At 45.8% G+C, this 13127-nt stretch overlaps 1 protein-coding gene across 3 annotated transcripts in view; it reads right to left on the bottom strand.

The window, feature by feature from the left end:
• The window catches only part of klhl32 (kelch-like family member 32), a 21573-nt gene extending 8446 nt beyond the window's left edge, over positions 1-13127 (bottom strand). The window contains exons 1-5 of one of the 3 annotated variants that reach the window (XM_029838301.1): positions 12908-13126; positions 11528-11618; positions 7294-7471; positions 3546-3653; positions 1141-1239 (exon numbers count right to left, since the gene is read on the bottom strand). In XM_029838301.1, the coding sequence (XP_029694161.1) occupies positions 1141-1239; positions 3546-3653; positions 7294-7471; positions 11528-11618; positions 12908-12932 (501 nt within the window). In that variant the 5' untranslated portion in view covers positions 12933-13126. Of the gene's footprint in view, positions 1-1140; positions 1240-3545; positions 3654-7293; positions 7472-11527; positions 11641-12907 lie in introns of all 3 variants that reach the window. The other 2 variants (XM_003965888.3, XM_029838302.1) reach the window with 2 other exon arrangements.

Genomic DNA, 13127 nt, shown 5'->3' with positions numbered 1-13127 from the left:
AAAGCCCAGTTAGTAGAGCAACACTGCCATCTGCTGGTCATATGCGTACATCCACAAGCACTGCAGGTCAGCAGTAAATGTTTAATTAGATTTTCTACTCTGTAAAATCTGTGTCAGATTGTTCTTTGTGTTTGTTCAGGTTTTTTTTCTACAGTAATTTGAAGGAATTTGAATGAATATGTTGCGTTGAGTGCGAATGATGCAACATCAACTGTTATACCAACAGGCGTGTTCATTTGGGTCATGTAATCCATATATGATGAATTTAACAGTTGATGTTTAATCAAGTCAATATTTATGCACAAGAGCATCACCCAAATGGCTGGTTAATATATTTTTGACACGTCTCATGTGCATAACATTGAATATGGGGTATAAATTATTGTGTAATATTTTGATCTAACAGAACTCCAAATAAAAAAACTAAGATTGGCCAGCATATTTGGCCTGTTTTAAAATATACTTTTTATTATTTATAATAACCAGATCGATGTAACCACAAGGTGGCGGTATCGAGCCACTATTGTGGCGCCACTACGACACTGAAAAGCCACAGAAGCTGAAGATAATAACCTCCACCAGGAGGACACACATCACCAGACCCACAGAGACGCCCTCAAAAACCGGAAATAATACAGTGGTAGAAGTAATATGGTACTTAGAATGATTTTATTCCATTATTTCTCATTTCTTCCATCTTGGAAAATGACTGTTATGGCTGTGCAGCCAAATGATGCATAAAAGGGTGGTTGTCCTATAAACACACTTTCTTGGACTTAAAAAAAAAAAGGGTTCAGTATTTTTATTTGCACAGGTCTGTCAGCACAGGTTGTGCAAAACACATGTTAAAAACCGCACTTTCTTCAAAAACTCTAAATATCTACACGAACACAATTCACTTGTGTTACTATTTCCAAGTCCAAAGGTGAACTTAATTATCAGTAAATGAATTTCAAATGAGCCAATTGTTTATATTTCATCTTCATGTAGAAACAATATCTTCAATACAGCAGCAAATTAAGACTCTTGTGCTGTGGATGCTATAGATTATGATCAGAAATAGAATATTCAGATTTAGTTTAGACAGAAGAGCTGCCAGTGTGTGTGTGTGTGTGTGTGTGTGTGTGTGTGTGTGTATACCTGGATAAGGTAATGAGAGCAGAGATTGAGGAGTTCCAGCAGCTGAAGGTGGCTGCCTGCAGACAGGACGTCCTGGATCACCGCTGGCTCCAGCAGAATCTGTCCAGAGGAGGTCGTCAAGGAAACGGGATGAGAGGCCAAATGCAGCACGCAGCACACGTAAATATGACTTGAGCTTTTATGTTCGTCTGGTGCTGGTTGATTATGAAACAGCGGTTTAAAGCACATGTACTCCAGTCTGAGTCAAATTAGCTGCTTTCTTCATCACTGACGCAATTTGAGCGGCGAAACAAGAGACGTGTCTGCAAATGGAAGTGAATCATTTTAAAGTTCATTATCAGAGATTGCTTCAAATTCCACACAAGACCTAAATACGTGCCAGTAGATTGTGTGAGACATAAATTTTCGATCCATCTGTGGGATTAACTCTCACAGACGGAGGGCGCGCCACTTCCTGTTAGGTTCCTCCCCGTTTTATTGTGAAGAATGTGCCAAATATCCCATTTGGGTGAAACCTCTCCCACCGACACCTGTTCAAATTTATTTTAAAGGTCAGAAAGAGACTTTGGATAATCCATCGGGCAGCTCTGGCCTACATCCCCACAGAGGCAGAGAAGGTGAGAGGAAAAAGAGACACAGCAATCTCATCATTTGTCTCCTCACTGCTCATTACTGATGCTACAGAGGTGGGCTGAGTGTTGTCCACAACACCACTCGTGGGGATTTTATTTTGGTTTTACCGCCTACTCCTCGACTGATTTTCACCAAGAAAACAAACCCGACATGAACGCGTGCACAGAAACACAGACGTTATCTGACCTCCAAGCAGAAGGAATATATTTTCCCTCCGACACCAGTCAGATCAGCCCTGTGGGCTTGGCTACTAAGTGCTTTTACCTCTGCAGTCAGCGGCATCTGCACATTTATTTCCTACCAGGCGTGAGCAGCAGTCCATTTAACCCCGTGCACACTGACTGCAGCTCCCCATCATTGTTATCTGCTAAACGAACAGTTTTGAACACCGACTCTTCCACTTCAGCGTTTTAGGAGAGCCTGGCGGCGTTGGTGTGGGAGGACAGCGGGCTCTCGTGTGAACTGCCGTTCGTCACGCTCGTGAGCGTTTACCTGCAGGATCAGACGGAACGTTTGCACGCCTCTTCCCACGACAAGTCTGTGGGAAGAGGCGGCAAAGTCTGAGGGCGACGTTCAGGTGTTCAGTAAGCTGCGATGGTGCATCTGGAGCTCTTAGCGTGCCTCCTCCCTCACGCCGCTGGCCTCTGACATGTGGACGAGGGATTTTTATTAGTAGGTCATCATTTAAGGCGCGGGGATAAACATATTGCCATCATCTCATCTGCCATCATCTACGCTGGCAGAGAGGAACTGAGCCAACCAAAGCAGGGCGGCTCGCTCGCCTGCTGTTGACCTACTTAGCCCCCCCCCACCCCCACCCACCGCTGTCTCTTTGCTCATTTCCACCGGGGAAATAAAATTAGTAGTAATTGCAAAGTTCCTGGCCTCTGGTGCTGCATCAAATCCGCATAAGCCACTAGGCAGTTGATAGGAGCGAGCGTGGCCGGTATTAACAAGGTCAAGGAGGGTTATTAGAAATGATCACACACTTATTTGTTGCCGCTGGAAAGAGGTGGCGGGGGGAACGACTTCACAGCGACTTCTTCTCTTCTGGTCGCTCGCTAAAATCGGCCGTCTCAATTCGAAAACCTCAACCTGAAGGCCGAGTCCAGACATCATCATTGACAAAGAAACACTGGACTGGAAATATGCAGACGTGGGGAAAATCCATCATGTCCCTCAGCAGCTACCGTAGCTTCTCTGGCTCGCTTGACAACAGAGTTAAGACGAGGACAGGTCAATTCTCACAATCGATTCCCTGGACTGTCGGACAGAGGAACACTCCTGACTGCATTCAGACGACTCCGCCACCCGAAAATAAAACCCAATGAGCTGAGTATTGAGCTGACGGAGCTTCGAACACGGCCTCTCATATCAGCCCATGAATAAAATATCACTTATTTTTCAGGTACATTCTGTTCACGGAGGATCAAACTGATAAAACATTTAGCCTGTAGCTGTTTGAAGCAGAAAAACTTGCCAAATGACGCCAAATTTGAGGCGATTTCCTGCTTTCAGCTGGAGATGGCTCGGGCTGTATTAGTTTCAGGACCGCCATTAACTCCACCGCAGATTGTGGTGGAGTTAATGGCATTACTGGCAGGAACTTCGGCGTGACTCACTGCAGGCAGCAGAGCTCAGCTCAGTCGGGCAGCGCGGCTTAAAATGCCGCAAATGCGGATGAACGTCAGACGATTTGCGGCCGCGCTGCCAATCAGCGAGGCTTGAGCGGAGCGGCGAGGTTTGTGGCGATGACGCCGCTCAAGGCTCACCTGCCCAGTGTAGGCGAAGTCCAAAGCGTGCTTGAGTCCAACGCTGGTCACCCCTTGCAGAGTCACCTCGTCAGCCTCGCTCTCCACCATGCACAAGCTGAACATGGCCTGCAGACACATGAGAACACGGGCCGCAGATCATAACAGTGCAAAAGCCAAAAAAGGATGCTCGGCAATATCGATTACCAGTAATCTGATTAGCTTTATATTCCCTTCCTTGAATGTTCTCAGCCTCTGCAGAATTCTATTATCTCCCTTGTTCAAGCATCAACAAACTGAGAAATCTGTTTAGTCTGAGCACATCCTGAAAGAAAGAAAACACGGCAGTGCATCAAAAGCTGCCAGCCCCAACTTCCCCGAGCTCTTGGTTATTGACTCGCCCGCCTTGGCCCAAGAGGTCAGCGGAAATAAATAGCACGATCGGTACTTCCAGCGTTGCAGCCTCTGTCACGCTAACATGCGCGCGGGCCGCTCACCGTGTGCAACGCGAGCATCCAGCACAGCCCTGCTGCGTGCGAGTCCAGCTTGCTGCGCGCTGATCAAAGCTATCGAACGGCGTCACGCCACGAGGGGATGACGCGGCCATCGATCGGGGCCGCTCTGCAGGCGCAGCAGCATGGAGCCCATGAGCGGCCGGATCTTATGAGGAACTTCATGCGTTAGACCACCTGATACACATCATGGTCCATGAAACAGCCGTGCAGTGTTCTGTTATTTCATGTCATTATTTTAAGATCATTTTAGTTTTAATCGGTTATTTGGAGCAGCTATGTTCTGCCTCAAATCGCCTACATCCCAGAGTTTGGGGATGTGGTTTTTTGGAGGATGAAGGGAAGAGCTGGCACATCCTCTTTCCTTTATGTAACTATCAAAACAGAGACCGGGGTGGACTCGTTAGCGTTGCATTAAGCAGACATTAGTGGCGTTCGTTCCTCCCAAAACCCAGCCAATTAACTGAGTCACAACACCGCTGAACTTTAGCCCAGCGCTGAAGTCATCAGAGTTGACTTGAGGTGATGGTGGGTTTTATCTCAGGCCCATGCACGTCCCTCCTTAGGTGGTTTAGGCTAGCTGATTCACCACACCGCTAATTAAAAATCTGCTGGTCCGCTGAGCACAGGAAGACCTGTGGCTACACCTGGGGGATGCGGGTTGGTCAGTGCGCCAAAAGCAAAGACAGCGTGCACGCAATAGGCCGACGGCCTATGCGTTGCGTGTTTGGGTTGGCGTGCTGGGAGGTTGTGCACTCACTCAGCCTCTCCGCTTGGGTAGCGCCAAATGGCTCCTTTATAGATCTGGCACGGGGACAACCGTGAAGCAGCCCTCGCTGCAGTCATTTCCCATGATGCAGCAGCACTGCTTTTCCTGACCTGCCAGCGGAATTTATGTGCATATTGTGATCACATCAGCATTTGCGACTCCTATTACACCCAGGGAAACATCCCCATATTCAGGGAGGTCATTTCCAAGGCTGAGTGAAACATTAGCGCATCTCTGGGGGCCCGCGGCGGCGCTGACTGGCAAATGCTGCGATGACAGAAACGATGAGCGATTAAACTAAAAAACCCAAAGCACACGAGGAGCGGACGCAGCGCATTACAGCATTATGGAAGCAGAAGTCATGAAACACACAATCTTTCCACAACACCACTAGTGGAAGATTCTCAGTAATCTCAAGCATCAAATACAATAAATACAGGAAGCATTTACAATCAGGCTGCCATGGCAACACGTTAAACTGTAGCTGCCTCTCTGAGCAAAAGAATGAACGAAGGTCAGTCTTCAGATTACTGCACTGAATTCTTCTGAATTTTCCCCACTGATCAGTAATTCCTGCTAATTTAGGGACTCTGTACAAGCAAATCCCGAAGTCTGCACAGTTTTTCTTCAACTTCAGCCACAGTAGTTTACCAATTAGAAAAATATGCTTTAAAAGTTCACGCCTTTAAAGTGAAATACTGCCAAACACTGCCCCACCTCCATAATTCTGTGTCTGAGGGCTGCTGGCTGCACGGGTGGAGACGCAGGCTGGTCGTTCTCCACACCCACACCTGCTCAGACCTCCCACCTCATCTATTCATCAAGAACATCATGGAGACTCTGCTACGGCCCTCGCTGTAGAAGTTCAATCAATCAGGCCCTTGACTCTCTAACAAGATTCACGCCAGCTTCGACATCCAAGCTGGAAGTTAAAGCTAAGATTTTACTGTTATGGTCCCTGGAAACTGGTTCACGCTGTTCTGAGGCGCCCTTTTATAGGCGACCTCAAAAAGACTTCTCTGTAGAAGCGCTTATCTGCCTTTGAGTCCTAGAAAATGTTGAAGAACTAAAAAGATACTTCTTACTTTTAAAACAGTTTTTAATAAAGAATCAGCTAAAAGGACCTGGGCGTGAGCAGAAATCTGATACTTTTGTAGGATACCACGCTTTTGAAACAACCTTTTTTAACTGTCTGGGAGAGGTTTTGCCTCTCATCCAAAAGGCCTCTTCAGCTCTGTGGAGATGCTCGTGAGCTGTGGGTATTTATAGCTCTGTCTTCATAAAGGCGTTCATACAGAAACAGTCATGGACTGCGTGAAATGCTTCTTCTCCATGTCTGACCAGCTCCGTCCTGACTGCAGGGCCAACAGATGATGTGTTTCTCTATGACAGCGACCGCAAGAGAAGTTGCCTTGCGTGTGTGTGTGTGCGCGCGCGTGTGTGTGTGTGTGTGTGTGCGCGCGTGTGTGTGATAACAGCGATGCTTTGCCTTAGCATGACCACATCAGCAGAGGAGGCAGATGTGTTTGGTTTGAGGTAAACAGCTCACACCTGGTGGGAGAAACAGTTATAACCATTGGAGACAGACAAGGCGAAGGGAGACAAAAGAGAACTTCTTCACCGCCCATGAAGCCCTGACAGGCAGCAGTGGTCGCAGATGGCAAACTCAAGCTAATGTTGTTAAGCTCCACCAGTGCAACAGGAGGGCAGAGTTTGATTCTGGGCTGGTCAAACGCCCGTGGTCAACAACACCCTCGTCAGCCAGCCAAGACTTGAAAAGATGTTAAAAATATCGGAATGGAGCCGGTGAACAAAAGTGAGGAGGACGAACAATGGGAGGAGAGGACGCCCACCCTCACCTCTCTGGAGAAACGGGTAAAAATATCCCACGCCTGAACCATAAAGGAGGAATAATCTCTGCACGACGTGGAAATATTTAAACTGCCTCTCGTTTTCAGGGAGAGGTGGGGTGGGGAGGTGGGATTAATTTCTCATTCCTAATCTGCTCAGTGTCTCCTAGATCAAATCTCATCTTTTCCCCGTGAGCCTCGTCTCCGGTCAGGCTGTCTGGCAGCTGCCTCTGAGCCTCAGGGAGAACACTAATGCTCAATCCAGGAGGGATGGCGAAGGATGATCTCTCTAATTTTCTGTGGATAAAAACCTTCACATTTAAAGAACAGTTGCCTCTGAACATGAAACAGTGTTTAACCCCTTGCGGAAGTCTGAAAATGTGCATGAATAATCTGATTTAATGAAGGGGAGGCAGGTTCCCAACAATCGGCCATCCCTGAAGACAGATATGATGTCACCTCCATCACATCAGCGGCGAGCTGCACCGCCTGACTGATGCCTGCTTTTTATAGACGCTTAAGCCCGTGCAAATCCGTCATATCAGACAACCCAGGGGGTGTGGGTGTTTAATCAGTACCCACAATCCCCCAATGCGCATCTGCCAAACATCCAGGTGTGTAAACGGTCCAGGACTCACCCTGAAGTAATCGCTGCATGCTGCCAGGACGGCCTTGTGGGCGTGGAACTTTTGCTCGCCGGCGACCAGGGTGACGTCACACAGCAGGCCATCTTTCCTCTGCTGGTTGAGGGCAGAGAGGACGGAGTCCTGGTGGGACTTTGACTGACAGAGCCTCTGTCCTGTCAGCATCTCCCTGCTGCAACATCACACAGACACGCGTGATTGATTAGTGTGGCTATAATGTTCATGAATCCTTCATCAAGCCTCCCTTCTTCTTCTTCTTCTCCTAATTTTTCTTCACCTGTGACAGGTTGCTTCTTTATGCTAATTTTGCACAGGTCTGCTGCAGTATGAATGCCAACTTGAAGCTTGTTAGTAACGAGTCTCACAGTCGTCAGGTCGGATCCATTAGTTTGATTACTGTTTGAACACTACTAACTGCACTTAGTGTGATGGATACTAATGCGATTTAAATGATCCTGTTCTCTTTTTGCATTGTTAGCGAGGCTTCGAAGACTCCTGGAAACCTTCATAATGTCCCTCTTTACATTGTGAAAACCAAAACCCGTCCAGAAAGCCATTTTGTCCATTTCTGTGCTACCTATTTGATTGAGTGCAGCCAAAACAAGCCTGACTCACTGCACACACACTGTCACCCACCCAACTACACACACATGCACACACACACAGCAAAGACTTACACCCCCTCCCCATGAAGGTGACAGCACAAAGCTCCTGTGAGTCAGCGGCATTAGGACTGACTCCAAGTAGACAGAGATGCATTCGGATAGAAAGGGTGATGTGCCATTGATGGATGGCTACGACCAGAGCTGGGCCGGGGATGTGTTTGATGCATACGCAGCAGCCCATCAGGCAGCCGGGGACAATCTTTCAGACATGTTCTGGTGCCACTGTGACGAATCTGTCTTGAACACCGTGAGACTCATTACTAACTGGCAGACAATATACCCTGAAGTTGGCTTTGAAGGCAGACTTGTGTGAATTTGTAAAGTGTCACTTGTTATTCATTTACAAGTAATTTCCTTTACTAGATTTTGAAAATGATAAAGGAAATGAAATAAATCCCTCAATACATTTAAATCATTATTAGATTTGACTCCCGTATTCTCTCAAAGACTTATTTAGCCAACCTCACCATACTGGCCTAGCAGGTCATGCTTTGCCTTTGATGTCACACTATAATGAGATCATAGCTGAAGGATGTCCTACAGCTTTGATCTAATCAAAGCCTTTGTTCTTTGAGTAAAGCCCTTGTAAATAGGGATAACCTATTTAATGTAACTTAAGCTAACCTACAACAAGTTCAACTGATTGAAAGCTGAGCAACATGGATGGCATTAGGAGAAAAGGCCACAAGAAAAAAGATACCACAGTGAGTCGGACGCAGTTGGAGGTCAGAGAGATGGACAAGACTGCACAACAGATGGAGAGTTTAGAAGAGAATTCTGAGCTCCTGAAGAGAGGTGATGATTCCAAAATGCATCAAAGGGAAGAGGAAAATCAAAAGTCTTCTGTGGAAGAAATAAATGCGGAACAAAGAATTCTTTTGAAAGAAGAAAATGGTCAACTGATCATGAAATGTGAAGACTTTAAGAGAAAAATACAGGAGTTAATGGAAGAAAAGAAAGACTTTACCAATAAAGCTAAATGTTACGAGAGAGAACTCAACCTGCTGCGGAACAGTAGGACAAAAATTAATAAAACGTGTCAAGTGGACATGGAAAACCAAAGGAGTGAAAAGAAGGTTCACTCCTTAGAGGCGGAACTGAAAGACCTGGCCATCAAATACAAAAACTGTCAGGCGAGAAACCAAAGGCTAGACAATCAAATAAGAGAAAATAACAAGAAATATGAAGGTTCTGAGAGGAGAATACAGGAGCTGCAGGTAAAAAATAACCAATGGGAAAGAAAAAACAAATTTTATGAAACAGAACTCCTAAAATTCAAGGCAGAATTGAGCGAGCTGACCACCTTAGCCACCAGTTTAAACACACATATCCGAGAGAAAAATGAAATAAATCTACAGCTGACCCAGACTGTAAAACATTATGAGAGCAAATTCAAAGAACTCACGAAGAGATATAGAGAGGTGGCCATGGAAAATGAAAAAAATGAAATAAAAGTCCAGCAGTTGGAAAAGAATCTGAAAGAATTCACCATTAAATATGAATCCTGCAAGGTGAGAAACCAACAGCTGGACAATCAAATGAACGAACAGGCCCAGAAATGTGAAGACTTTGAAAGGAACATACAGAAGCTGGAGAAAGAAAAGAAAGGCAGTGCAAGTGAAGACTTTGAAAGAGAACTCCAGGTCCTAAAAGAAGATGATGAAAATATGGAGATGACAGCTGGATATTATGAGAAAAAGCTTCAAGACCTTGAGGAGGCCAACCAGAAGCTGAGCCATAAAAAGTTGATCTACAAGGAAAAAATCAGACAGGTGGAAGAACAAAATAACGTATTGGACATGACAAATGAATGCCAAAAGACAATAAACCAGCTACTGAAGGAGGAAATAAAGAAAGTGGAAGAAAACGAAGAACACGTTACAAAAAAACTCGATCTGCTGGAGCTGCAGAACACCAAGCTGAAGAAGATTTGTAAACGGCTGCTAAAAAAGAGCAAGAAAAGGAAATCTCCCTATTCTTCATTCAGAAATGGAAGGCGAAAAGAGGAGAAACAAGCAAAAGAAACAAAGGTGGAAGTGAAGTCTGATAAAGGGAAGGAGAAGGGAGGCTTGATGAAGTGGATTCGTGGTCTCTTTGTTACGAGGGGGTTGTCTCGCGCACCCAAGAGCAGGCAAGGACACAGTGGGAAAAGGTCCAAATGAGTTTTATTGACGGGAACACAAAAGGAAGACAGAAGCAGTCCTCCTGGACTGCAGAGAACTCAGGAGTCGGGTTCGGCACGTCACCGGTCCAGCAGACGGCGTGGAGCACTTGAACGTGCAGGGAAACAACCAGGGAAACAGGCAGGACAACGCATCAGAGCACTCCAGCCCCGAGGCGCTTCCTCCTTAAATAGGTGGCCAGATGATAATGGCCAACAGGTGCGCCAGTGGGTCTCTTCATGGAATTATCATGCTTTAATACACAGGAGTCAAACTCTGGTCCGTGGCCCTAATTTGGCCCGCAATGTAATTATGTCTGGCCCGTGAAGCCATACCAATTGACTATTAGAGCGCATGTGCTAATACTACAAATACCAGAATTCTCTGCTGGTGTTTTGTTGTGAAAATCCACACTTCACATCAGTTGGTGGTGGTAATGCACCAATTTGTGGCTTGCCAACCACCAAGAAAGAGGAAGTGGTCATAACGACCTTATATGCTAATGCTAATTCTGGCACCGCACTACCCCTCTGAAAAATGATTAAAGGAAAGGCAAAAATTAGGACCTTTCTGAACAGGTAGGAGGCAGAATACCTGTTTAGATATGTAAAAAACGGACCTGTCTGTCTTGTATGTGGAGTCAATGTGCATTACAAGGAGAACAACAACAGATGACACTATAAAACGCAACACCAAGACAAGCCCAAACACCTGGAAATGACTCAAAGGCGCCAGAAAGTAGAAGAGATGAAAAGTCATTAGATTTACATTACATTAACTTACAATGGCAAAAGATTACTGTTGAAATTTAATTCAGAAGGCTGCAAATAAAAAGAGAAGAAATGAATGCCAGTGATGTGTTTTTTTATTTGAATTTCGATTTTACATGTGTGCAATAATAAATTATATATAATGTATTGTGTTAAACTTTGATTGTTCCATGTTCAGTTGTTGAGCAAAACTAGTTTGGGTCCATATCAAAAGGATCAATGTTATAGCAGGAGGAAGATTTTTTTCAATAAATATCAATGTTGGCCCGTGACTTTGTCCCAGTTTTTGAGTTTGACACCTCTGCTTTAGTAGAACACAAACATGCATAATAGCAGCTATGCAAGGACAAAAAGGAATGCTGAAGGTTGAATGACAACCATTTAAAAACAATGTCCTTGAAGTGTTATTGACGCAATAGAGTACAACAAAATTTAGCATTTAAATTTGCAACACAACACCCTATGCTCAAAAAACATAAAACAGTCAAACACATGTAATACAGACGCACAAATAACCAGGTTATTGTTGTGTAGAAGGTAAAAGTGCATCAGATGCATCTACAGTGTTGGAGCCAAATTCCTTTATGTGTCATCAATTTTTACAGTCCAAGGTGCAGCACAGATCGCTTACCTGAAGCTGGGTTCAGAAGGCATGCCCCCAGGCAACGGGAGGCGAGCTGTTGGCACAGGTGGAAGGCAGGATTGATGTGGAACGCGCTCTCCTTAATGGGGAGATACATCAGCCTGTCAGGACGAGGAAGTGTATCAGCCATTACTCAACCCTGTTGCACTGCGACAGCCTCCAGGGCAACGTGTGAAGGGATGCAACCGCACATCGTGTCAGACCCGGCACTGGCTTTCTCTACGCTGAGCAGTTTGCCTTTTTGACAATGCTGGGTTGTTTTTTTTAGATCTTTTTTTCATGTTCACACGGCGGCTGTGACAGCCATGAACTATTATAGTTCAGCTGGGGAAACAAGCTCTGCACTTCTCAGAATAAACTGGGGGTCCAAATCACACCAAGCCCCTGTGGTGTGGCTACAACCTTGACATAATGTGGCACACAAAAATCTGCCATCTCCTGTAAGTTTAAAAAAAAAACACTACAGTTCAGGAGGGGAAAAAAGAGGTCAGGCTGGATTTTAATGAATTTTGACATCCCAGTCGCTCTTCATACTCCAAGTGAAATTCCACCCGTTCGTTGCATAGATCTCAGCCTGGGTCCTCTCTGGGAAGGAAGCCCACGTACATGTGTGTTTCATCTTAAGTGTAGCCCGAGCTGAGTGTACTGGCTGCTCCTCGGTGTAGTTTTCAGGGAGTTATCGACCCATGTTTGACTGACCTTCAGAAGCCTGGCCACAGGCAACTGCTGCAAACTGATGGGAGAGAAGGAGCTTATCCTGAGTCCAGCCCAGAAACATGCTGCCACAGCCGATAAACCTTTAATACTGTGGATTTTAATACAGAAAATGAAAACCAAGCAACTGCAGCTAACTTTGAGATCACAGTTGCTATCCGTGCCTGTCCCCAATATATCAGATTAGTTACATTTCATGTCCGGTATGACTTGACATGGGATTTAATTGTTTTTCGATCTTAGTAAACCCCATGAATAAAAGCAAGAATCACAACAAGCAGGCCTTTGTTCTCTGGAAAACCCAGCAGTCTGCTGACCAGAAACGAGCGCAGCGCCGGCGAATGTTGCCTTTTACGCACCACGGGCAATTAGGATGGACACGGGAACAGCGCGCAGATGAGCCGGAATTGTGGAGATTCGGAAATATTGGGGGTTGCCAGAGAAGGAGAGACCATTAAATCCATTAAGTGTCACTTTACAAATGCTCCACGCTGTCCAAGGGTTTCCTAGCAACAGGCCAGCGCCTGGGTCCACAAACGGAGACCTTCTCCTGACCGTGCGGACTTCTTCCGACGTATCAATATAACAACCCATCCTGCAATTTGAAACAATTTGTTCTCACTTTCGTCTTTGATAAAGGACAAGATTACGCACCTCTTATCAGGGTTGTATCCCGCATCGTCGTTTCCTGACGCGTTCACGTTATAAATGTCATCGGATGTCCGAGGCAGGTCCTTCGTACAGCCGTCGCGAAGAGGAAGGCAGGAGGCAACGACGAGCAGATGCACTCGCTGACACTTAGATGGCTTTACTGTAGCACCAAATTGTCCCATCGTAACCCCGCCTCCCCACAGCGGTCACATGAAAACGGAGG

This window comes from Takifugu rubripes, chromosome 7, assembly GCF_901000725.2.
Source record: "Takifugu rubripes chromosome 7, fTakRub1.2, whole genome shotgun sequence".
NCBI classification, from domain to species: Eukaryota; Metazoa; Chordata; class Actinopteri; order Tetraodontiformes; family Tetraodontidae; genus Takifugu; species Takifugu rubripes.
Note: the sequence above shows the minus strand (reverse complement) of the source record. Positions and strands in the feature narration are given on the sequence as shown.